The sequence below is a fragment of the Eublepharis macularius genome, chromosome 7 (assembly GCF_028583425.1).
Source record: "Eublepharis macularius isolate TG4126 chromosome 7, MPM_Emac_v1.0, whole genome shotgun sequence".
NCBI lineage: Eukaryota > Metazoa > Chordata > Lepidosauria > Squamata > Eublepharidae > Eublepharis > Eublepharis macularius.
Genome location: NC_072796.1, coordinates 96,118,030 through 96,144,446, shown reverse-complemented (window position 1 = coordinate 96,144,446; position 26,417 = coordinate 96,118,030). Strand labels below are relative to the sequence as shown.

The 26,417-nt window shown below is 39.5% G+C and overlaps 1 protein-coding gene across 6 annotated transcripts in view; it reads left to right on the top strand.

Moving 5' to 3' along the window:
• Positions 1-26,121, top strand: part of NCOA2 (nuclear receptor coactivator 2) — a 170,054-nt gene extending 143,933 nt beyond the window's left edge. For 3 of the 6 annotated variants that reach the window (XM_054984484.1, XM_054984487.1, XM_054984486.1), the window contains exons 14-23: positions 226-441; positions 2,850-2,979; positions 6,372-6,537; positions 8,154-8,435; positions 15,174-15,263; positions 16,498-16,726; positions 17,720-17,897; positions 19,138-19,336; positions 20,134-20,223; positions 22,511-26,121. In XM_054984484.1, the coding sequence (XP_054840459.1) occupies positions 226-441; positions 2,850-2,979; positions 6,372-6,537; positions 8,154-8,435; positions 15,174-15,263; positions 16,498-16,726; positions 17,720-17,897; positions 19,138-19,336; positions 20,134-20,223; positions 22,511-22,522 (1,592 nt within the window). In that variant the 3' untranslated portion in view covers positions 22,523-26,121. The remainder of the gene's footprint in view (positions 1-225; positions 442-2,849; positions 2,980-6,371; positions 6,538-8,153; positions 8,436-15,173; positions 15,264-16,497; positions 16,727-17,719; positions 17,898-19,137; positions 19,337-20,133; positions 20,224-22,510) is intronic. The other 3 variants (XM_054984490.1, XM_054984488.1, XM_054984489.1) reach the window with 3 other exon arrangements.
• Positions 26,122-26,417: the final 296 nt, after the last annotated feature.

Genomic DNA, 26,417 nt, shown 5'->3' with positions numbered 1-26,417 from the left:
CTGTTAGAGACTTATGTCATTACAGTGATCTGAATTAAAATTGGTATTCATCTCTGTGTGCTGTCAGGGTACAGAATTCATCACATGTAAATAGTCAGGACACAATACAATATTCCATCATCTACTCTTTCTCCAAAATATGCTAAAGGAAATAAGTTATTTAAACCGAATTTAGAGCTCTTTTAAAGAGATTATTTAGCCTTTTGATGTGTCTGTTTTTAATAGGGATGATGAGCAGTAATGCCCCTCGGCCCACCATGCCATCAGGGGACTGGGGAGCCCAGGGTGCTGCTGTGAGGGTAACTTGTGCTACCACAACAAGTGCCATGAACAGGCCAATCCAAGGAGGCATGATACGTAACCCAACATCCAGCATTCCTGTGAGACCCAATAGTCTCTCTGGTCCAAGACAGATGCTTCAGTCTCAAGTCATGAATATTGGTAAGCCAGTTATTCCTTTTTATGGAAGTTATATCATCAACTAGAACAATGAAATGGTTGGAGATGGGGGGGGGGGCTATAGACTTCTCTTTTCCTCCCAACCTATTCCAGGCATCCATATCTGTGACAGTTGGCAAAAGAATGCATGAGGCAAAAATTACACAGTGTAGTTGGTTGTCACAGCACTGGCAATGGAGCTGATAGAATGAGGAGTTTATTCGCCCCCTTTCACACCTTAAAGAGGTAAATAAAAGAGGAGAGGTCAGGTCAATTTCCTAGCATAGGGTAGGAAGAGGGTGCCCAGAATAGCCCATGAAACAGCCTTTAACAACATTCCCGCCTTTGTATCTCTCCCCCTGACTCCTCACTCCCTTAGCAATGCCTGGACTATGTTAAAAACAGTTAAACTTCTGAGGAGCAAAAAACAAACTCCCTTTTTCATAGTCAATGGAAATACGTTTTTATTCTGCCACCTCTTATATTTCCAGACTGTAAGACACAACTACTCCTGTGATTGGCTGTGGGGAGAGAAAATCTCTTACTCTTTAAGGTGCTACGTAGGCTTGCCATCCAACTGCCTGGAGCAGGGGAACCCCTGCCCCCACCTGCTGCCCCAAGCCTGCTCACATGGTTGGCAGTGGGAAGGAGGCATGGGGAAAAGAAGTGTGTGCACGTGCTCCTGCACTCCCCTGTCATGCCGATGATGGAGAAGTCTCTGGGCATGTTGAAGCTGAGCTCCGTAGAAATTGCTCATTTGGAGGTGATTTCTACTGAACTCGGCTTCAGAGCACCCTGGGACTCTTCCATGGCTAAAGGTGTAGTTCGGTGTAGTGATTAAGAGCACAGGACTCTAATCTGGAGAACCAGGTGCACTTGAAGCCAGCTGAGTGACCTTGGCTCAGTCGCAGCTTTTAGGAGCTCTCTCAGGCCCACCCACCTCACAGGGAGATGGCTGTTGTGGGAATAATAATGATATATTTTGTAAACTGCTCTGAGTTGGCGGTAAGTTGTCCTGAAGGATGGTATATAAATCAAATGTTGTTGTTATTATTCTGTATTGCTCATTTTCTGGCATGATAGGAGAGTCACAGGGTGCCCTGAAGCCAAGCTCAGTAGAAATCACCTCCAAATGCAATTTCTACTGAGCTCAGCTTCAGGCAGCTGCTCCATTGTGCCATGACATCATTTTCTAGCATGGCAAGTAGCATGGAAGTGTGTGCATGCTGTGCTTGCATGAAGGTGGTAGGCACCCCACTGCCCCCCAGCGACCTGCACCTCCCCTGGGGCCCCTTGCCATCCTAGAGCTACAGTACTTGCTTTTTTGTTAAAATTCAAGACAGTCTCCCTCACTTGGACCCTGAATACCATGGGATCAGAGAGGAGTAGGCATGGTGGCAGCTGAGCAGAAATAACAAGGCAACAGCCATGACCTCTGACCATAGGGGCCCATATAAAAAAACTGAATCAAAATTTGAGTTGCTGGAGTTTGAGAACCACTGAGCTAGTGGGTGATAATAGATGTAAATAGATGTTTCAAATAGATGTAAATACAACTACTCACCGTATTCATTGTGGCAACAAAAATATTGTGTGTAGCAAGCTTTATTCTGACAGTTTTGTACTTTTGAACTGGCAGCTTGTTATTCCAGTTCTTCCACAATTGTGTGATATTTGAACTGGGCTCTGGTTCCAGTGTGGATAGAGTGAAGGGATTCCTGTTTTTCTATCTTTGGTACATGTTCTCTGCCAGACCTTACAAGGACTATGAGGCCTGCGCATGCAGCTTTTGTCCCCATCCAGCATCTCAACTACTACCACTCAAAGAAATGGCCCCAAGTTTCATTATTTGAATGATTGGAGGGCTGGATGGAGAACTGGGAAGTGAGCAGAGATTTCTCATTTGTTGCAATGGCTTGACATGATGAACACATATGTTTGCCATAGCTGGAAGGGAGAAATCAAGATTTTGTTGTGCCCTGTGAGAAACCCATTTCATCTGTGGTACAGCTAGATCAGACGCATGGTATGTAAGTACAGGGTTCTTAAATGGGGAAGTACACAATGTGGTGATATTGTTATAGTTTCCAAAAAAATGTGCAACTTTCATAATATTTTCAAACCTACAAACACTTGGCATGTTCACAAACCAAGGTCCTGCAGTTGGGATACTTATTTGGATCACTTTTATAGATCACTATATATATGGATCACTTTTTATATAGATTGCATCTGAGAACAAATTGGAGGACCTGTTTATGAGTGAGATTACATTTTAAAAATTGTAAGATAGCAGAAATGCCTAAGAACAAAGTATTATATATAGCCAGCCTTTCGGTGATGTTGCCCTTAGGGAAACTGTATTACCAATGCCAGTAAGATTTGAATTGCAACTGGTTTTCCTCTCTTAGGAGCTTCTGAACTTGAAATGAATATGGGAGGTCCTCAGTATAGCCAGCAGCAAGCTCCTCCAAATCAGACGGCTCCATGGCCAGATAGTATCTTGCCCATAGACCAGACATCTTTTGGCAATCAGAACCGGTAAGATTGTTATATGTATTTAGAAACCAGTATATGTTTATACATCTTGAGAAAGGAGAGTGTTTTCAAAAAATTTATGCACTATGTCCAGATAATTGTTCTTATTTACTGCGGCTTCTAGCTCACTTGCTAATTAGTTCATTTGCTAATTAAGTTGCCCATCTTTGGCCAGCATTACTGTTCAGAAATGGGCTGAATTGAGTAAATGTAGGCAATATCTATTAGACTTGCTTAGAGGGGAAAAAGTTGTGTCCTATTATGACCTTGGTAGATGGTTATCCCTTATGGTATGATAACCAATCTAGGTTTGTTTACGAAGGTAAATTCCAGTTGGAGCTATAATTGTAATCCCAATTGAATTGTGTTTAAGTATGCCAAATCTTTATGAAACCTGCATTAATATTAATTTTTGTGTGTCTTAATAATTTACATAAATTTACAGAAATTTATGGATAGAATACTGTACTTTAAAATTCTTGTAAAATATTCTGAAAAAGCAAATGAGTACTCTTAAAATGTGAATGGATCTGTAACTGATGGATCTGTAACTGAATTTTAAAACAACATCAAAATCAGCAGTTGGGCATTTGCCAGGCAGAAATAATATGCAATCATTAAGTGTGAACTGATACAAGTTTTTATTTGCTTGAAACTAGTATTTTGAGACTTGTTTGTAATAATAACTTGTATAGTCTTCATTGCTCATTTTATGTCTTTTACTATATTTTCTTAGTCATAGTGGCCATATGCTTAAATACTGCTTAGCATAATTTCAGAGGCAACACTATCAAGTAAGAAAGTTCATTGTTGAATACATCAGGGGAAGATCAACAGGTCTTTCACTTATGATATTGACTGTCCTCATTTTAGTCCTTGGTAGCAAGGTATAATGCAGACATTTTCTGTGTTACCTGTTGGCCATTTTATTTGACCTATTTAAGATCAAGCAGGAAGAGCAACACCCAGCTGCTTTTACTGATGCATATCAATAGAGATTCTGCTTTAATACTTTTGCTAACCTCAGTTGTTTGTCGCATGGCTCAAGGAAAGAAGAAATTTCTTCACAGGGCTCTCAGGCATGCAATGTTTGTACAATTAGAATAGGGCTATAAATTCCTTTCATCAATCTGTGGGGAGATAGGAACATAAAGAATTGGGATCCCCTTGACAAATACTTGACATCTCAATCATAACGCATATCCTAACACGATTTCAATACTGTTTATTTTACATCTTGTGGGACTGTCTGAAGCTGCTGAAGATCACTGTAACTATATATCATGTGATATTTAACTTCTGGTGCCTTGCTTTCTCTTTTGAAATCAAAACTTCAGAAAGAGGATAGCATCATGAATTGTGCCGTAGGTGTATTTTAGAGAAATGAAAACAATGAAGTGGAGTCACTTTAATTTCATCATTGAAATTAGAGAGCTGAATTACTCGCTGAGTTCTTAACAGCAAGACTGTCAGGAATAAATCTTGCAAACATCTTTGTTACCATGTATTACCTATAGATGCATCTGGCTGCATTATTTATACGCAGCTTTTGCAATTAGATTGTTTTTGGCAGCATAAAATTTAAAATCAAAACACTGTTTTTAAAAATCTAAATTTAACAATAGCAAAATAAAATATTAACCACACACAAAAATAACTCCAGACCAGATAGGAGATTAACTGAAAGTCCTGGGTGAACACGAACATCTTAACTAGGAATGGCAGGAAAGAAATAAAGAAGTGGGAATGCAGTTTGCTGCTGAAAAGCTTCAGGAAGAGGATACAGTTTGCAATAGAGATGGGGGAAGAGGAGGATCTGAGCCTTTCTGGTGTCACTTTTGACCTTCCACTCTCTTCTGGACACATGTTTGGCACATTATGAGGGAAAGCAACTGGGGAGGTGGTTGCAGGACAAAAACAGCAGGCAATAGTAGGTTTCCTGTCTGTCCTGCCCAGCAGATGTTTGAGATCTGACGGCAAATATGGGCTTGGGAACAGGAAATATCTCAAAATATCTAGTTTGGCCCCAATCTATAGAGTCCATAAATGAGAAGATTCTGTTCTGTACCTTCAAGGTTATGAGGCAGTTGATACAAAGACAATGCTGATGACAATTTGGCTGCTGCTTCATTCCAACAATTTCATTATTTTATACAATGATCTGTGAATTTTAGCTTGCGTTGATCCAGTTCCAGTGCAACAGCCAAACTCATGGTTCTTAGCCTCCGACTTGCATACTCTCCTCTCCCCTTCTTTTGACCTCTTGGACTCTCCATTTTCCTTCCTTTCACAGTAAACCATAACTTGCCTTATGTCAAAACTAGCAAGCTATGACTTAAACTTGTCAAGGTTTGGGCATGATTTCCAATTTTTGTTTGCTGGCTTGAAAGTAATGGCAAACTATGTTTTGCCTTGAAAGGAAGGTAACTGGAGCATAGTAGGTGAGAAAGGAGCGCATGAGCCCAAGCCTTGTTCATATAACATAAAGGCAGGGTTAGATGTTATGCGCAGCCAAGCCACATTATTTTTGGTACGTTTAGCGTTTGCTATAAATAAAGGGTAGGCAAATGTTTTTGTGCTGATTTTGCCTGTTGCTACTGTAAATTGTTTCCCATCATGCATTTGTTATAATTCTTGTTCATATTGCTCTAATTAATCTAAAAACCAAATAATAATTCTGTTTGGGGAGAGATTGCATGCTGGAATAAGCTCAGCAATTTACTTTTTATTATTTGTCAGTCTCCTGGCACCAGGGTGGCTTGGTTTCATCATCTTGTAATGATAAAGTATGTTTGATTTCACCATCTTATGGCTGTGTGTTGTCGGGAACAGGCAGTGATCTTCTGGTACAAAATGAGAGAAGTGTCAGTTTCTGCGTTCCTAATTTAAACTATATGATTAGTGTTATCAGTAGTCATACAGCTTGTTATAAAATTAAGTTGTCAGAATAGAATATGTTATTCTGGATAAGAACAAAATTCATTGGTGTTGACATCTACAGTGATTTAGTAATTCCATTTCTCAGACTGATAGCATTTAGCAGCTAAAACCACAATGTGGTAAAGATACAATGTGAGCTAAGATAAAGAAATAATATGACTTAGAGAAATAGCTGCCTCTTTGTACTCTCGATAAAAGTGCATTCCATTTTGTGGCAGTAGCAAATTTAGGAAGAGTTTTATGTCTCTAGGTTGATGTTGATGTTGATGGGGCTAAAAGTGATAAATACAGAAAGTGTGTTTCCATGCTATAGGCAGAGTCTGTAAAATAAATTTATTTCTGTTCAGAGATATTTGCCCAACAGAATCCCACAACATATTCCCTACATTTCTGGGGAGATTCAGGAGAAGCAATCCCAGTACTAGCTTACCAAACTGCGTGCTCTTTCCTTCCAGGCCACCATTTGGAAGTTCTCCCGATGAATTGCTGTGTCAGCATCCTGCATCAGAGTCACCAAGTGACGAGGGAGCTCTTCTCGATCAGCTTTATATGGCGCTAAGAAATTTTGATGGTCTAGAAGAAATTGACAGAGCTCTCGGGATACCAGAACTAGTCAGCCAGGTATTGCTAGCATTAAAACATTTCTGGAAATGTATCAAGGTATTTCAGATGTAACAAACATTTCTCTGTGATAAACCCTTTTAAATGCTAACTGGATGATAATAAAACTAAAAAATTTCCCATATATTAACATGGTGGTTACTTCCTCACTAAAGAGATCCTTCATTTAGTTTGAACGTGTCCTGCATTTAGTCTCACTTCTAGTCCCAGAGCACATTTCCTTGTGGGTGTGAGAGAGACAGAGAGAGCCTCGTGCCCTGCTCAAGGTTGAGTTCCAGGAGGTGCTCGAGGCAACAGGACCGTATCATGGACGTTGCTCTAGTAAAGGCTGAGGATGAACTTGACCTTGCAAGAAGGTGGCGATACAGGGCCCTCCCCTCCTGGAGCAGATTGCCAGCACTAATGCCTTGTTGGTTACAGTGGCGAGTACTGCAATGGGACTGAGGTGATTCAGGGCTTTGAGAGACTTGAGGGATCAGTTTGGGGAGAGACCTTTGATTCAGCAGCAGGCACTGAGGTGGAGGGTTCAGGGCCCATGTCTGAAGTCAGGGCTGTTTCCCAGGGTGAGGAGACTGACTCAGATTCTTGGGGCTTCTCTTGCACATCAAAGGAGACTCCTGTAGGTGTCCCACTGCCTCCTTCTGCAGGGGTGTTCTCTGTCCAGTTGCCTCCTCTTCTGAGTCTTTGGGCTGTTCATTTGACAAGTGCGAGTCTGTATGTGATAGACCATAACACCTTGGTGACAACTTGTTAACTGCCACTATGCTGCATTATGTTGTCATCACATCTCTCTCTGCACACTGAATAGGAAAGGTGAGTGGATTATTAACAATTTTTAAAATAAATATAGCTTGAAAAGGTTGAAGCAGTGCTGTCCTGCCCTTCTTGTGGTGGGAGACATTGGGACAAAATCTGGGTCACCTGCAGTTCAGTGTTGCTTCCAATTGCATTGCTAAGAGACTGCCTGGTAGTGCCCTGTCCCATTGACACCATAATAGAAGACATTTAATATTAGTGACACTGCAAAGAATGGGAGGTTAAGGTCCATCTCAGTAAATGGACACAGCCAAGGCTTCAGACTAGGCAAACAAGCAATATACATGTTCATTAGCTGCTTCTGTAAGAAGCATAGCCCTACGTGTTCTATATCACTCTTAGATGTATGTATCCTACCTCATATTAAGAATTATAGGTCCATCTTTTTGGCCTTTATAGAGTCCCACAATAGATGTTGTACAGACCTGCCAAGAAAAGCTTTCTGTCACATTCAAGACACTCATACCCTTTCCGAGCAAGCCATTTTACCCTTCCGCATAAGCAGAGAAGGGCTTTATACTTGACGAGGTGCATGACTTCCCTCCTCAGGCCTCTTTGGAACTGTACAAATTAGAGCCATCAGAAGACATGACTATAAATCCTTTAATGTATGATAGGCAACTTCCAGTGTGTAAAGTTTCTCAGGGATTATTACTAATAAATGTAGAATGAGTTGGAGAAAATAAACATCATTACATACTGCTACCTATTTGTAGTGCTTTATAAACACAAAAGTACATATCCTTACCTATCAACGTTCATTAATTGTGTGTGTCTGTCCATCCATGTGTGTTCCTCAGCAGAGCCAAGCTGTAGATCCGGAGTCATTCTCAAGCCAGGAATCAAACATCATCCTAGAACAAAAGGCACCTGTCTTCACACAGCAGTATGCCTCTCAGGCTCAGATGGCCCAGGGCAACTACACACCAATGCAGGACCCAAACTTCCACCCAATGGCCCAGCGACCAGGTTACGCCGCACTACGTATGCAACCTAGACCAGGTCTGAGGCCTGCTGGCCTAGTACAGAACCCACCAAATCAGCTGAGGCTACAGTTGCAGCATAGACTTCAAGCACAGCAGGTATTTCATACTTTTATGCTTTCTGTCACCAACATTCAACTTTGCAGCAACAGTCTTGGGTATAAATGACTCTCAAGATACATGATTTAAAGTATGAAATAAAGTACCATTGAGGCTGTCTGTTTTCCTGACTTTACATATGCAGCTTCATACAGGATATCCAGGCTAGTTTCATTTGTTCAGAGCAATAAGTGATCCTCCGGTCTCCATTTTGGTCTTGCAGGCTGAAGTAGCACTCTTCTTACTTTTTCCAAATACCTAGGAATGGTGTTGTCACTTTCTGGAAAGTCAGGGAAATGGAAATCGGTATGTATTGCAGGGAGAGAAGGAAATTGGTCAAAATCAGGGAGATTTGCTTTCTGTCAGCTTTGTGGTGCTTCCCAGCTGGTGCAGTTGGGTAAGTGTCGGTGTTGACTGATTATATCCAAGTGATGGCCAAATGGTTCTTTTTGAGTTAAAGATTGTATTGCCCTGAGATTGCTTATGAAAAGGAAATTCCCTATACCTTTAGTTATTTTTCTAGTCAAACATGGGTTGTATTTTTTAGCTAGAATGATTTGGTTGAGCTCTGCATCTGAGCGGTTTGGAACAGATATTTTCCTGTGGCATTCAAGTTGTGTGTGGCTGTACTGCATGAATGCCTGCTATGGAGGAACCTTTGATCAATAGACCAGTTTTATGGCTGGAGAAGAGGAATCCTATCCTGGCAGCTGGTATCAGTGGCCAAGAGTTCATGGGGCCTCTGAAACTCAATCCCACACTCCTAATTTAGTACACTCTGAGAGATGTAGAGGGAGCGTACCCTGCCTTTTGGGATCCTTTGTTGATTGAAGGTGCTTTAGGGATGCCCATGCTGGTCTTTACTAGGGGCTACTGGGCCATATAACACCTTCCCTGCTGCTGATCTGCCAGTTACATGTTCTGTAATTCAGAAAGCTCCAACCCTGGAAAGTTCCTACTTCCCAGATAAACAAATCCGCAATATGTTGGTGAGAGGCAAGTGCTTCTGTGAACTACGTTATTACATTCTGTGGGACTACATTATTAGAGGACAGTTTTTACGAAGACAGTTTTTTTAAAACAGAGAATGGCTAGATATCAGACTTCATGCCCAGACCCTTTCCAGTCTGGATTCAGACCAGAACATGGGGCAGAGACAGCAGTAGTAGTGTTAGTGGATGATCTCCAGCTAAATAAAGGCCATGCCTCCTTGTTGCTCCTCCTGGATCTGTCTGCAGCCTTTGACACAGTCGACCATGCCATCCTGTTGAGGCATCTAGAGACAGAAGTGGGCATCAAAGGATGTGCCTTGGACTGGTTTAAATCATTTCTCATGGGACGGATTCAAAGGGTTGCTGTAGGAGATCCGCTGTCTCCAGAATGGAAGCTATCTTGGACCTGTCTCCAGAATGGGAGCTTATCTCCCATGTTATTCAACCTCTATGTAAAGCCTGCAGGAGAACTCATTTGCAGCCATGGAGTTGGATGTCACCAATATGCAGATGACACCCAACTCTATATCTCACTATCCAGGTCCCCACAGAATGCAGTTGAAATCTTGGATCACTGCCTGACAGCTGTGGTGGAATGGCTAAAAACAAACAAATTGAAATCAAACTCAGACAAAATGGATATGATGCTTGTTGGGAATGCAGAGTTCTTGAAGGACATTGTACTTCCCATTTTCGATGGAGTTCATCTGACCGTCACAGATGTGATTAAGACCAGTACTACTACCAGAAAAACAAGTAAAGGCAGCTGCAAAAAGGCCTTTTACAATTTCACTCTAGCCTGGAAGATGGCTTCTTACCTCGACATGGCCAACCTGGCCACCTGGATCCATGCTATGGTAACATCAAGACTTGGCTATTGTAATGCACTATACATAGGTCTCCCATCCAAATTAACTAGGAGACTCCAATTGGTGCAAAATGCTGCAGCGTGACTGCTATCAGGAGCAAGCAAGAGCATGAACATCACCCCCTTTCTGCAGTCACTCCATTGGCTACGTATCAGCTACCATGCTCAGTTCAAAGTATTGGTTATAACATACAAAGCTCTTCACAGCCTTGGCCTGGCATACCTATGGGACCGCCTCCCTCCCTATGTTCCTCCAAGGCAGTTTCGCTTATCTGAACAGGGTCTCCTGCAGGTGCCACCATGCACATGGGCGAAATCAACAGCAGCCCGTACATGGTGACCCCTACCCTGTGGAACAGCCTGCCTGAGGTCAGGAGAGCCCCCACTCTCCTAGTTTTCTGCAAACGATGCAGAACTAAATTATTCAAAAAGGCTTTTATATTGTAGGGAGGGGATCTCAGATGCTTCGCTAATGAGTTATGGACTGTAGACTTCACCACTATGTTGCCTTATGTACTACCTGTTGTCATAAATATATGCTCCTATGAGCTACTTGTGCTTCATGTGGTCTAATGACGGCTGTAGAATTGCTTATGTTCTGTTTCAGCATTTCTTCAATTCTGTATTGGATTCTTACTAATGCTATGTCTTTGTAAAATTGTGTTTATTTACCCTATGGCATTGTTTATGGAAATGTCCTTGAAACTGACTGTACTAATCTCACACTGTGTAATCCGCCTTGAGTCTTAGTGAGAAAGGTGGACTATAAATGACATAAATAAATAATAAATATAAATATCACCAGTTGCTGAAGACAAATACAAATATGGTAGAGTGGACTACAAAACTTTTGAATTAAGTAATATGGGAATTAAAGTTGTCCAGTTTCATGCACAGAGAACATTACATCAGAAGAAACTGAAATTTAAATTGAGTCAATAGTCCATTATGATATGTTTTGGTTCAAAGCCAAATACACATTCAGGTAGTAGAAGCACAGGGAAGGAAGAGAGAACCTCTGAGCTGTGATGAAAAGAACTACCTGCCTCACAAACCAATGTGGCTGCCTATGAAATCAAAGACTGTGTTAGGACAGCAGAATGCTTGTGAGTTTTGTAACTAGTGATGAGGAAGATGTCATTTAACTCTTGCAACATCATCAGTGCGTTATTCAAACAAACGTTCTCAGATAGCCAAACAGCCCAGCAGTTTCACCTTGGAAACTGACCTTCAACTGAAACATCTTAAACAGTGCTGAACATTTGTTATCTGTTTTGATGAAGCGTTTGAATACCATGGTTCTAAAGGGGCAGATGGATTTAGTGGTTCATTTTTGGAATGAATATTGCTCAAAAGTTTCGACATGGTATCTGACCAATGTTTTTCCTCAAACTTCTTTGTAAGTTTCAAGAAGGCATGTTGTCTTTACCATTTGTGAAATTACTTTTTTTTCTGAAAAAACTGAATGAAGAAATGAAAACCAAATCTGACGGGGAAAGAGAAGGCAAAGAAATGATCAGCTTTGGAATATGCACCTTCATGTTGTATGGGGTTGTTTAAAACTGGATTGCATGCAGTGAAATGGTACCTGAATTCAGTTTTGTGCAACAGGTATTATCTGTTTAAAGATTTTTCAATTAGGCAAGCATTGTACCACTGCTATGACTGGAAGTGCACAATTTCCCCAGAAGTTTGGCCCCACTAGGTTGTTGGAGAATATTACCTGTCTGACAACATCAAGTAATATGTGGAAGAACTAAAACTCCCAAACATTAAATTGCAAGTTTACCTGCATGTTTTTAGAATTTGTTGAAAAGTTGGTTGAGAGAAGTCCTTTGAAGTTCAGGATGGTTAGTGGCTTATCAGCATTAGATCCTACTGTCATTACATACAAGCCAAACGTTGGAATCACTGGAATAGTCACTGTACTAGAACTTCAACATGCAGCAAATTCAATCAGTGAGAACAGCTGAAAAAACAAAATGACAATACACCACTTTAAACAGCTGCTCGCAATAAATTCAAAGCTCAGTTTCAAGCATACATGGCAAAACAAACTGATGGAGTTGGAATGGACACATTTACAGGTATTTTGACGGCCAGCAAGAATGTCTCAGATCTGTGGGATGTTGTCGAAATGTATTTATCCTATATGATGGTAATGCTTTGGTTGAAAGTGGATTTTCAGTTAATAATTTTATGTTAATAAAGAATTTGCAGGAAGAAACTGTGGTCAGAGATGGGTTTATGATGCTGTTCTGAGTTCTAAAGGACTCAAATCTCTTGAAATTTATAAGAGCATGTTGAGTCAATGAGCCATGCTCAGACATGAGGCGCAGAATACTTGAAAGTTAAACACTGTAAGCAACAAGAAGAAAGAAAGAAAAGAAACTTGAAGGAGAAATTAAGCATCTTAAAATGCATCTTTTTAAAAGGCTGAGAAAAGAAGCTGAAATGAAAGAAGAAATAATTGATCAGAAACTTAGATATATATAAAACAAAAGGAGAAAACTGTAGAAGTGATAGCTACATATCTTTATTTAATCTTTTTAAAAAGAATACTTGCAGTCTAGTTTCTAACTTATTTTTATTGCAATTTCAAAACTGTAGGCTTTAGATTGAGGCTTTAGATTGTAGGCTTTAGATTGAGGCTTTAGATTGAGGCCATTTTAAAATAATGTGCAGTTTTTAAAAAACTTTAGCATAGTTTTGATTTGATTTATTAGATTTCTAGCTCATTCTCCCCACAAGCTTTTCATCTTGATACAGTTTTAAGTGTAATTTCAGAACAGATGAATTTCTTCAGTTAATGGTCAGCATTTAAAGAAGATTGTATTGAAGCTTTTATCTTGATGAATATTTCTGCATTTCAGTACTTGTGTTGTTTCAAACCATGTAATAAAACTTTTATGTAATGTAATGTGCATTTTAAACTTGCGGTTATCTTTTAATGGTGGTCAGAGAAATCAATGAAAGTTGGTCAGGAAAAGTTAGGGAAATGTAAAATAAAATTTTAGTGATCACCCTGAGCATAGAAGATGATTCTCTGACTTAATATGAATGTGCATAGATCAGGAAAGGGTGTGCTTGAAGGGATGAGCTGGTACTTGGCTCTCGGGATCTTTTATTACATGCCCAGGGTAATGCCAGTCGCCACTTGGGGGTCAGGAAGGAATTTTTCTCCAGGCTAGTTTGGCCAGGAATCCTGGAGGTTTTTTGCCTTCCTCTGGGCATAGAGCAGGGGTCACTGAGGGAAGGGGGTGGGTGAGAATAGCTGTGAATTTCCTGTGTTGTGCAGGGGGCTGGACTAGACGACCCTTGAAATCCCTTCCAGCTCTATGTTTCTATGTTTCTATTTTCATGCATATTTCAACATATCCATACTTTGGCCAGATATCAAACAGGAGAAAGTTATTGCTTTTAACAAGACTAGCAAAAAAATGAAGGAAATCATAAAGAAGGTTTTTTGTAATTGTCACTGAAACAATTGTCTTCAGTGGACATTTGTATTCCCCATTGGGTGCCTCCATTGAAACTGCATTCAGGCTTAGATTGTACTCGCAGCAAGTTAAATTCTCATAATTAATCTGCAGAGGGAACAATTAATACAGCCATGCACAAAAAATGACAACTGCAGGAATTTGCATCCCTGTACTTTCTAATACTGTTTTTATTGAGGGAATTTGCACAGATAACCTTTATAAAGACCAACTAGATTTCCAGGGTCTGAGTTTTCAAGAGTCAGAGTGCTCTTCATCAGATACATGGAGTGGAAAAAGGAATGAGAAAAATATTTGTACACACATGAAGAGGCCTTACACTGAATCAGATCATGGGGTTCACCAAGGTCAGTATTGTCTGCTCAGACTGGCAGCAGCTCTCCAGGGTTCACAGAGACATCTTTCACGTCACCTACTTCCACATCACCTATTTCCTGATCCTTTTTACTGCAGATACTGAGGACTGAACCTGGGACCTTTTGCATGCCAAACAGATACTGTATTCACTAATAACTGCACTTATAGGGTGCTGGGGCTAAGAGTGACTTACTCAAGGCCCCCTACTGAGCTCATGGCAATAGTGGGATTCAGTGCTGATTCGTAACCCAACAACTTAGCTATAATACATGTAGTAGTTAGCTTGACAGTGTATTCTGCACTTCACACTCAGGCTCCATCAAGCTAACTACAACATATAGCTAGCTTTCTGACTCACCGATTTACAATACCCTTCCCACCCTCTGCCGGATTATAAGGACCCCTTCCTTTTTCCACTCCTTGTATCTGATGAAGAGACCTCCGACTCAGAAGCTCATATCCTGGAAACCTGGTTGGTCTTTAAGGTGCTATTGGATCTAAATCTTACTCTTCTACTACAGACCAACACGGCTACCCACCTGAAACTACCTTACAAACCTACTCACTAAAATTGATTATTGCAGTAACTTGCAGTCACACGGAAGATACAACAAAGCTCACATGGCACATTTATAGATTATACATATAATTATTAGAAGACAATTCTCATAGGTATAATATATAAAGGTATTTTAACTGTTGTGAATTCCAGTGCTTTATGCCATTGTATTCAGCAAGTATATGAAGAAATTTGAATATCCCTTGATAAAGATATAAGATTGCAAATGCCAGTCCTTGCAGCTATCTTTCTTATGTGTTTGTTTTTCACAGTTACATTTACTGTAATGATAAGTACAGCCCCTTCCCAAACAATTAAATGCATAGAAGCATAGCTACACATGCTGAGAGAAGAACTGTAGCAGCCATAGTATAGGAGGAGACTTTCTACTTGGGAAATAAACAAGAAAAAAAATGAGGGAGAATTAAACATAGTTTTAATAACTTAACTTTTCCTCTCTAGAATCGTCAGCCACTGATAAATCAGATCAGCAATGTTCCCAATATGAACATGCCTCTGAGACCTGGAGTACCAACACAGGTGAGGGAACAGGTATTGAAGATTTTTCTATTTTATTATTCTAGTGTTCTAAATATTATTAAATTGCATTGACTCTGCAATTGGGTTATGTGCTCTGCCACTACAGCACTCTACTCTGACATTGTGCAAAGCTGCCAATTCCACTTCTTCCTCTGTAGTCATGTTCAGGAATACTGTAGAGGCATGGCTATATGTTGAGTGGGCAGTTAGACAACATCTTTCACCAGATAGTGTAGGTTGCTGTACCTGACAGACGCTTCAGTGTAGCCTTTTGTAAGTGTTCTTTGTTTCCATACGTTGCTTAGATGCTTCCTAAGCAGGCTGCATTAAAACAGATTACAGGGCTTACAATGAAAGCTGTTCTTCAAGATAAATAAAATAATATACATCAGGATTAAACATTTCTATATGAAAGTATTAAACTCCCAAGAAATCAATTTTAATATTAAAATGTTACAAATTGCTGAGAACTAAGGATGACAAATTGAAAACTCGCTTTTAAACTTCTCACTTGGTAGAGAAAATTAAACCTAAGTTGTGTACGTCTGGGCTGGTACGACTTTGTTTGGGATTTCAAACTTTGTTTCCAGGAGGCTGAGGCAGAGCTCAAAATGTCAGTCTTTTGCTGAGTAAATTTTTGAACTAAGTCTCTGCTCCAGGGGATCTTGTGACCTTTCAATCGGGAGAGTGTGGTAGTAAAGGAGAAGAACACAAAAAAATGGACCAGCTGTAAGGTGCAAAGCACAGGTTGTCCAAGTATACTCAGATTTTTATATGGACAGCATCACTTGTAAATAATTGTAACTTGTGAAGAAAGTGGAAAAGCTCTTTTTAATTTGAATCAGTATTCGAATCAGTGTGGTCTGTTTGTTCAATTTACAGTTTGGGAAGAACAAAATCTGATTTAGGCATCACCTTATTTTAATAATTTGATTCAGCTACCTCTGTTAATATGTATCTGTTTTGGAATTTCACAGATCCAGAGACAATGTATTTGATTTTTGCAGTGATATGGGAAATGTAGGCATCCTGCTCTTGCAGCTTGGCTCTCTGACTGCTGTCCAATGGACTTTTCAACTGTCACTTGTCCAACATTCTGCCAAGCTGCCTACATTTCCCATCAAAACTTGAGGGAAGCTGACAAGTGTCCAATCTGTGCCTTTTGTCACTTGTGGTTCTGCTCTTAGTTGGCATCTGGAAAGTTCTATTTAATCGTGCTTTGATACAGCTTTTGTTTTCCCTTCAGGGACCTATCAATGCACAGATGCTGGCCCAGAGGCAGAGAGAGATATTGAGCCAGCATCTGAGGCACAGGCAGATGCAGCAGCAAGTACAACAGCGAACCTTGATGATGCGAGGACAAAGCATGAATATGACACCAAGTATGGTGGCCTCTGGTGGCATACCAGCAACAATGAGCAACCCACGGATTCCCCAGGCAAACGCGCAGCAGTTTCCTTTTCCTCCAAACTATGGTATTCGTCTTAAACCTTGAGTGCCTTTTACCACCTTTTACTTCCTAACATCTTCTACTACTGGATTACTACTTTCTCTGACAGTTCTTTGGATGACTTCCAGATAAGCCTAGCTAACTGGAAACGGGGGAGGGAAGGTGGGACAGTATAGCCTGATTTTGTCAGATTTTGGAAGCTAAGCAGGATCAGTAGTTGGATGGGTAACCACCAAGAAAGACTCTGCAGAAGAAGGCAATGGCAAACCACTTCTTCTTCTCACTAGCCTTGAAAGCACCTTTGCTGGGGCTGCCATAAGTCAGTTGTGAATTAAGGATACTTCACAAACACACACACAACTGAAAACCATGAACATTCTATGAGTTTAGGGGCTGCTTGAGCTTTTTGGGAGTATCTTTTTGGGGAAATGACCAAATCATAGTTCTATTAAAAAGTTGCAAGTCACAAACATATTTTGTTTCTTTGGTATCTTCAGATAAAGCAATGATACAAAATCTTTAATATACAAACTTATTTCAGTATAATGTGTTAATAGCCAAATGCTTAGTTGACTTAAAATATACTTCAGACAGCTAATAGCCCTAAAAATAATGTATTAGTTCCACTATTAATATTAAACTAGCTCATTTTGTCAGCCAATTTTGTCACTGATCTGCTAAAATTAGCTTAATGTTTGCTTATAAATTTGTATTTGCTTAATTTTGTATTTTTAAGATGGTGTTTTTTATCATGTTCAGTTTCCCATTTTAAACAAAACTGTGGGAAGGGGGCTTATTTGGATGGTCATTGAGTTCTGCCTGGGTGAATTGTGGAGTGGGCTCAGATCTCTCAAAAAAAAAGACCTCTTGTAGAAGGCCATGGAGATCCCATTTCAACAGTCTTCCCGACTGCAGCCCCTTTTTGTTCAGCATAGAAGTCTATGGGCACTGTTACATTGAGGGAGGTGATGAACAACGCGTGTGTCCGCTTGATTGAAACACATATTCAATCCTGTAGGAATAAATCAGCAGCCTGATCCTGGCTTCACTGGAGCTACCACTCCCCAAAGCCCTCTGATGTCCCCAAGAATGGCCCATACCCAGAGCCCCATGATTCAGCAGTCTCAGGCCACTCCTGCCTACCAGTCTTCTACAGAGATGAATGGATGGGCACAAGGAAATATGAGTGGAAACAGGTATGTTATCGGGGGGGGAATATATTAGTTCAACTCACAGCATGTCAGTTTGGGCTATAATCACTTAGCTTGTCTGTACATTCATTCAGCAATCATTCTGCACTGCTTTCTGTGGTGGTTAAGGAATAGTGTTGATTGTGAAGTATTCATATAACAAAACCGCTTTTTGCAGACTGGTAGCAAAATCACGGTCAGAAACACCAAGGGCAAAAATAAAAAAGGAGTCCTAAGCGTAAAATAGATGTGATTTTTACATGAGGAAGTATTTCCCATGAATTGCACCCACTGTCCTGGATCCTGAAACTCAATTGTTCTTCTATTCCTTGATGGCTATAGGGAAAGTCTCATCACAAGGCTAGAAACCCCATTAGTGCTTCTGCAGCTGCCATGTAGTGAACCAGAAACAGCTGCAAAGAGGCTGTTAATTTTTCTTCAGCCCATGATTGTATCTATTAAAACATGATGGAATGGTTTTTAAATGGGCACATAATCACAGAAAAATTGTATGTATTTCTCATTTTGTGGTGGGCTTTTCCCAGTAAACTCACCTTTATTACTGTGGAAGACTCAGTCTCTGAAGAATTATCCCTTAATAAAATAAATGCAATCTATAATTAAGAGCCATGTGCATAAAACTATGGTAAAACATTGGTTAAGAAGTCTGTTTTTAAGAGTGTTCATCCATTTTTAATTCTGATCTGACATCTTCTAAAGACTGTGTTCCACTCAGTTTTGAGTTTCCATGAGCACTCTTGTTGCCATTTTAGGAAGAACACTAGACAACTGTGTCTACCAGGACCATCTTTTAAAGACTTCTTTCTGTCTGTAGTAGTTTTCCACACACTCACTTTTATAGCTGTGCTTTTATTTCCCATAAATGATCAGTGCACAGTAGATCAATCTAGTGCTCTTGTGACTTCAGCATGACAAAAGACTTGAAGGAGAAAAGGTGGTATTTTTCCTTCCAAACTGTACTTTTTACAAAAGCATTATATCCATGCAGCAAACACTTGAAATAGCAAAAACACCTGAAAATTGCCCCCCTAGATTTGCAAAAACCTAATCCTGTTAGTTAAGCAAGCAAAGAATATGTGCTTTTGCACTGCTATCAGACTCTGGATACTGAAAATGTTCCATACATATCTATTAATCCTTTAAAGTTTTTAGTATTATTCTAGGCCAAATTATTTCTAACTAGATTTGTTTTGGTTCTGACATGGTGATGTCTTTCATCCTGTAGCATGTTTTCACAACAATCTCCACCACACTTTGGGCAGCAAGCAAACACCAGCATGTACAATAACAACATGAACATCAATGTATCCATGGTGACCAACACAAGTGGTATGAACAACATGAACCAGATGACAGGGCAGATCAGCATGACCTCAGCAACCTCTGTGCCTACGTCAGGGTTGTCCTCCTTGGGTCCTGAGCAGGTGAGAATGATCAGACCAGGGACCTTGGCTGAAAAAATTCCTTTTAATCTTTTTTTAGTGACATCTTCTTCTTACTTGGTTTTGAGAAGACAAGTAAGGACTTCTGGTTAGGTGCCTGAATGAAGGAGAGCCTTGTCCCTTCGCTAACTCAATGCAGACTTCAATGGTAGTACCCAAATAACCATCACATTGACACCACAGATCAGTCAAATCAGTCGCCATTCACGTGTACTTGGGTTTCCATCTCAAGAGTGTTGACTGGCACAGCAGCAAAGAGGAACTGAGTGGTAGAGCTGGTTATTCTGATAGGAAGTGTAGTTCAGACATACTTGTGCTAATCTTGAGGCCTCAGTTACGTAATGTGAGGTTAAGCCTACAAAAAGAGAGTTTGCTCAGAGATTTTGGGCTGTGGACACAAAAACAGGAAGTGAAAACTAAGCACCATTTCTGTCTCAGAAATAGCTTTTCTCCAATCTCCAGTCACCTTTGCTACTAACATGTAGTTGGTCAATGCTGCCCCCTAGTGGTGTTGCGCAAAATCTTCATCAATGCGGAGGTACAACAGAAGTAATTTTCTCAACTGACGTTTCATATTTTAGCAACTTTCTGGTGGCACAAGGATGTACGAAGAGAAAGGAGGAGGGCTGAGCAAATGCATGGCACTCTAAAATACACTTATCCAGACTTCTCTCTTTATTTTGCTGCTTTCATTCTTACAGCAAAGAGTTGTGGGCACAAGTATTTCACTGGGTTGTGGGCACAAGTATTTCACTGATTAGCTTTCAAATTAACTTTAGGTTAATGATCCTGCTATGAGAGGAGGCAATCTTTTTCCAAACCAGCTTCCTGGAATGGATATGATAAAGCAGGAGGGAGAAGCATCACGGGTAAGGAAACCATTCACATTCCAACCATAATTTATTAATTTTTTTAAAAAGACAAGAATGGATATAATGTTCTGTATTCACAAGTAATGTGTGGTAGATGAATTCCTATACCCAGGATTGTCCTTGAAAATCAGAGCCAGTTTGGTGTGTTGGCTGGAGAATTGAATTAGGATCTGGGTTCAAATCCCTGCTCTGCCATTGAAGTTTGCTGGGTGGTTTTGGAGCATTCACACTCTTTCGACTTAATGTACTATAATGTTCTGCATTTAAATAGTTTAGATTGTATTTCTGCTTACTAATGTGGGGTTTTTAAGCTGTTGCTGTTAGTTAAAAAATAGGCCTCTGAGGAAAGGGAGGTGTTGGATGGGTGAGTGGCTGGATGGGTGAGTAAAATCTGATTGGACGGTAGCAGTGCCCTAGGAGGCAGAATGAACTGCAGTTTTAGTCAAAGACCTGAGAGAAAAGTGTTCATTCAGGTCGAAACAGACAAGCGATATGTGCAGTCTGAGAGTGTCTGTGTGCCAAATTCAGTGAACCTGTGGGGTGTTCTGAGAAATTTTGTCTACATTAGGCAAACTGTGTGTGCACCTAGGTCAGTGTTTGTATATCTGAGAGAGAAAATATTCTATTTAGGTTGGGCAAGCTGTGTGGAAAGGCCTGGGTGAATCTATGTCTGTAGATGTGAAGAGAGTTTATTCTGTTGGTGAACACTTATGTGGAAAATTACTCTGGGTGACCCGAGTCTGTAAATATACCTTTAAGAAGATATAATATTTTTGAAACCATCAAGTTTAAGAACTGTTCTGAAACCAACGCACTTATCAAAACTCTGCAACCATCATGCTTACGTACTTACAATTAAATACTACTTTTGTTTAAGGAAGAAAAAATATCCTTTTTTTACTGCACAGCCACCCTCGTGTGCTGACGATTCTGTCAAACTACCATCTATAACAAAGACTTTCTGTAGTACCACAGTTAAGCAGAAGAGATCTAAGGCCTTTGGTAGCAGTAAAAACCTTTGGGGAGGCAATAATATATAAGCCACACAAACAAAACAGGGAAGGTGTTCGCAAGGTATAAGCTTGGGTAAAGTAGAGAACATCTAACCTCTCTGGAAGTGGAATTAAAAAGTATGTTGGCTGTGACCAGAGCCCTCCTGGAGTATAAGTTTAAAGTGATATATGGAGGAGCTGAATTTAAGGTCCAAAGCCAAAGGTTTTAAAAAGAAACAGCAAATCATTACAGGGTAGTATCAAAACTAAGCAAGCCATTACAAGTCTGTTGTAGGGATAAAATGGAGGAGAGGAGAATTATGTAAGCCACTTTGATTCCTCATTGGTGAGTAGAGATGGGCATGAACTACAAGACGAAATAAGTTCGTCACGAACTGGGACGGTTCATGCTTCACAAACCAGTGGTTTGTGGAAGCCCGTTTTCCACAAACTTCCATTAACTGGGCTGCCAGTTTGTTTGGTTCATGTAAAAGCCCAATACCCCTTTCTTTGCTGCTGCGAAGCAGCAAGGAAGAGAGCATTTAAATCCCCGATCAGCTGCTCATCAAGGGTCTCCCCGACAAGCAGCTGATCCAAGCCAGTGGAGAGAAAGGAGCATTCCCTGCTGCTGCAAAGCAGCACAGAAAGGGCATTTAAATCCCCCGATCAGCTGCTTGTTGGGGATCTTCCCGCCAAGCAGCTGATCAAACCAGCGGGGGTGAAATGCCCCTTTCCATGTCACTTCACAGCAGCACAGAAAAAGGGTATTTAAACCCCATTAACCACAAACTGGTTCACGAACTGGAGCAAGTTCATGAAAGTTCATAGTTCATGGTTTGTGGAACGGGACGAACCACAAACCACATGGTTCATTTTTTTCCTGGTTTGTGCCCACCTCTATTGGTAAGAAAAGGCAGGATATAAATAAAATAAACAGGACACAGGTTTTCTTGCTGGACAGATTATATGCCCAGATCCTGAATTTAACACCTGGATAAATTACTTTATCATTTATTTACTTAGCTTGGTCATAGTTTGTGATTTCTTTTCCTCAAATGCATGTTTCTGTACCTGTTTTTGTGTTTTTAATATATTTATTTATCTAGAAAACTGTTTCTCTTCCTGCTTTTTCACTTAAAAGCATCTAGAGAAGCTAAACTTGAAAGTTTCCTTTTCCGTTCTACAGGGTTTTTGAGGTTTGCAGAAGAGGAGCTAAATAGGTGTGTGCTTAGTTCGGTACTGGTATTGATGCCTCTTTTTTGTGTGTGTGTGTGTGTGTGTGTGTGTTGCAGAAATATTGCTGACCCTGAAGATTGCTGATTTTTTTCAACTGACTGGGCTCCCAAGCCTGAACTACGTAGTAGTTTGAAGAGCTGCATATATTGGTCTTGCCCCAACTGTTCTGCCAGCCAGTTCTGCTGGAGAAAGTATAGTGCTGCAAACAGAAGACCACTCTCAGTGGAGACAACACAGTTGTTGGTGGAAGAGCAGCCTCCTCCTTGACAGTCTGAAGCTAGCGTACAGACAGTTGCTCAGTCTGTTCACTGCATTCACCTTAGTGCAACTTAGATCTCTCCTGCAAAGTAAATGTTGATAGCCAGTTTTCATAAACCATGTCAGACTGAATGTATTTAAATGTATGTATTTAAAGAAAAACAACCATGCTTTTGTTCCTGCTCTTTTGGTTTTAGATTCCTGGTATCTTTCTTAATTTTCCTTAGCTACTCAGTCTGGTGCAAAGGATCCAATTCCATCTGGAAATCAATTGTTTTGTAATATGTCCTCCACTTTGGTACAGGAGGAATGAGATAGTTGATGACTTCAGTGGTGAGTGGCAAAATACAGAGTGTAGACATCTAACTAATGGGTGTGGGGGAAAGTTATCTAGTGAATAGATAAGACTGTGGTAGAAAATAAAACCTGTCAGTCTTCTATACGTTTAAATTTGTAAAGGGACTAAAATATCCTCTGAGAGGGCTGTTTTATATAGCATGTTGGTTACTTTGACTCAAATCATGAATCAAAACACAATTTCAGTTCCCATTTTAAGTGATTTTATCCTAATAACTAAATAAAGTTAACATCCCTTTCCTCCTGCTTTTACTTGCCCCTTACTCTGTTTGTTTTTCTAATAGGATAGAGAAATTAGCAACTCCATATCCCTAGATCTGTTACTTGTGTTCTAGGGTGGAGGTAACTAATTGCTGAAGAATGACTTTAAATTGAGGGTGCATCTATTGGTGATGAAAGTAGCAGGATTGAGGCATAATGTCAGATCTAAAGGCATCTGATTTAATTTTTTTTCATTTTCCTGTATCCACAATGGAAAAGCAATGACTTAAGCTATGACAGATATCACTACAGAATTAACCATCATGTGTTCTAATTATTTTTGAAGCAGTGTGGACTATGAGGAAGTTTTGTAAGGTACATAAAAACCAGTTTCTATGTAAACAAGCAATAATTTAAGTTGAAAACTTTAGTGTTTTAATTGTATAATTTTGTGAGGTATACATGTTGTGGAGTTGATTTCCAAATGAGGTACTTCAGTATTAAATTAGATATCTTCATAGCTGTGTGTGTCTCCTGGGGGAAAACGTGTTTTGTAAAGGATCACAATGCCTTGATTAGACCTAATTTGTAGGCTTGAGACTCTTCGTTTTCTAAACCTTGCAATTCTGCTCATAAAAGTCATTTATCTAACCTTATATTATATGCAGCCACTGTAGGAGCCAACTTTTTTGTATGTTTATATTCTTTCTAAATGAATCTTAGAGAAACTGCTATTCAGCAAGCCACTGCTCAAAGTGGTTTTACTGTTGCCTGCTGTGGTTGTTATAAACTGGCACCAGTTCCTAAGGACTTGAAATATCAGGAAACTGATTGTTTTCAACTTCCTGTTTCTCTTTCACCCCACAGTCCAGTTTCTGGTCCCCACAATCCACACACTTTCATACCTGAACTCAACTTTTGGATCTTCTTTAAAATGCAATGCATTTTATAGTATCTTGATCATCATTCATATCTTTGGGAGTGGAAGGTTTGTTACCTTAATCTCATTCGCTTGTGATGAAGGTTAAAATAGACAAAGAATCTGACTTGCATAGAATGCTGAAGAGAATATATACAAAATATTTCCAACTATTTTCTCCTGTTGAGTGATCTCGTCTTACACAGGGAGAAATGCTTTTCTCGGCATTCACCACTTTGTAGGTTAAAATTGGAAGCTATTCAGCTCATTGAGCCATCTGGTGGAAATCTAAAGTAGATATCAGCCCTGAGCTCCATAACATTGAAAAAACCTTTTTTTATATGCCTGACAAAGTTATGCAAGAATTAACCTAAATTTAGAGGAATTAGAACTCTGCATTGGTTTAAGTTAAAAATAATTTATCTTTGAATGCTTTTAATTATTATTTTTCCAGTATTTTTGAATAGACATATTGGGAAATAGTCAAACAAGTAATTTTCAAAGATAATCTGGACCTTTCTTAGATTCTTCAGTTCAGTTGAAAAATGAAAGCATTCATGTATATCACAAATTTCTCAAATTTATACAAATTTGGTTTCATCTAAAGAAATGAATTAAAGAAAACAAGTTCAGGCATTTTTTTTATTCTGTTCATGACGTTGGAAAGAAAGAGGAAAAGATGCCAAATCAATTCTTTTTTGAAACCAGTATTTCTTATTCAGTACATGATAGAGTTGTTAGACAAAGTCACTGGGATTTATGTTGTTGAAACATAATCAGTGTCTTGAAGGTGAAAGGCACGTGGTAAGACAAGTACATGTACACAGCCAGCTCCATGCCACAGGGCTCCCTTCAATCGAGTTCAGGTGAGGTGATAGTTTAAATCAAGAAATGTAACATTTTTAACAGGTGACAAGTTACTCAATGTTTTAAAATATCAGCCCCCATCATTCTTTCTATTGGTCTATAATAACTGAAAACAATGTTTTTGCCATTTATACAATGTGTTTTTAATCTGTGTTTTAAAAATAAATGGAGTTCATATGGGCTTAACACATGAAAAGAGTGGTTCAGCTCTACTTGCAAAACCCAAAGATACACAATCAGTTTTGAAATGCAACTTAAGCCATTAATTGTTGGTGTGAATTTGAAGTTTTCTAGTATTTGTATGGTAGTATTGCTGCCTAAGAGCAAAAGCATTCTCTGCACAAAAGAAAAATTACTGTAGTGGCTTTGGTTTTTAATTAGAATTTTCTCCCTGGTGTTTCTTTGTAGACTAAAACAAAATCTTTTCAGTTTCTTACTACAGGTAAAGCTATGTGCAAGAACCTCAAAATGCTAAAATCTAGCATAATGCCTTAGATCTGTTTTTAAGTCTTGTATATTCCTACATAGCTGTCTGATGTATTATATTTGTATAGTGAATTGTGTACAATTTTGGAATAAGCGCATCATCACTTAGCTTTCAGTCGTTGAATAGAGATGATGGACACATTTCTTCAAACATTTGACTCTCATTTAATTTTTTTTCTTTGTCATTTGTGGGTTTTATTTGTACAGTTCTTCATGAAGTTGCATCTGAGATGTGTATGAGTGTGTGTATATGAAAAGATTATACGAGGGTAAAACTAAGCAATATATAAACTATGGTTCTTCAGGAGAAAGCTTACAGTGTTTTCAGGTTGTGATTTATTTTCAAAACTGAGTTGACTCTGAACATCACTTTGTTCACCTGCATTGATGTTTGTATTTCTAGTGTGAGCAGTTTATGCAAAGGTAGATATATTCAGAGAAATTTTAAATACATTTATGCAAGTTAATATTGCTTTGCTGATGCTATTTGCTTATTTGATGTTAAATAATGCTATTGTAAATAAAGAATTCTGTTATTGCATCATTTAATAAATTTTAATGCCTTCGGGTTTTACATGGCTTTAGACGTAGCAACAATTCCTTTATGGAGCCTGTGTGTATATTCACAGCGGTACAGAAAGATCAAAGCGCTCCAATGGGTAGTGTGGAGCTGGAAGGCTTGAACTGAATCCCTAGTCTTCCTTACTGACCCTCAGTTTTGCTTTTCTTTCTCTGGAGCCAGCAAGCTTGGTTTTTCTAATAATGGACTCTGGACCTCAGTAGTTATTTGTGTTGTTTAAAACATTTTATACTGTTCCCCCACACACAATGAATTCTGTTTGGTTTACATTAAGGTAAAGGTAGTCCCCTGTGCA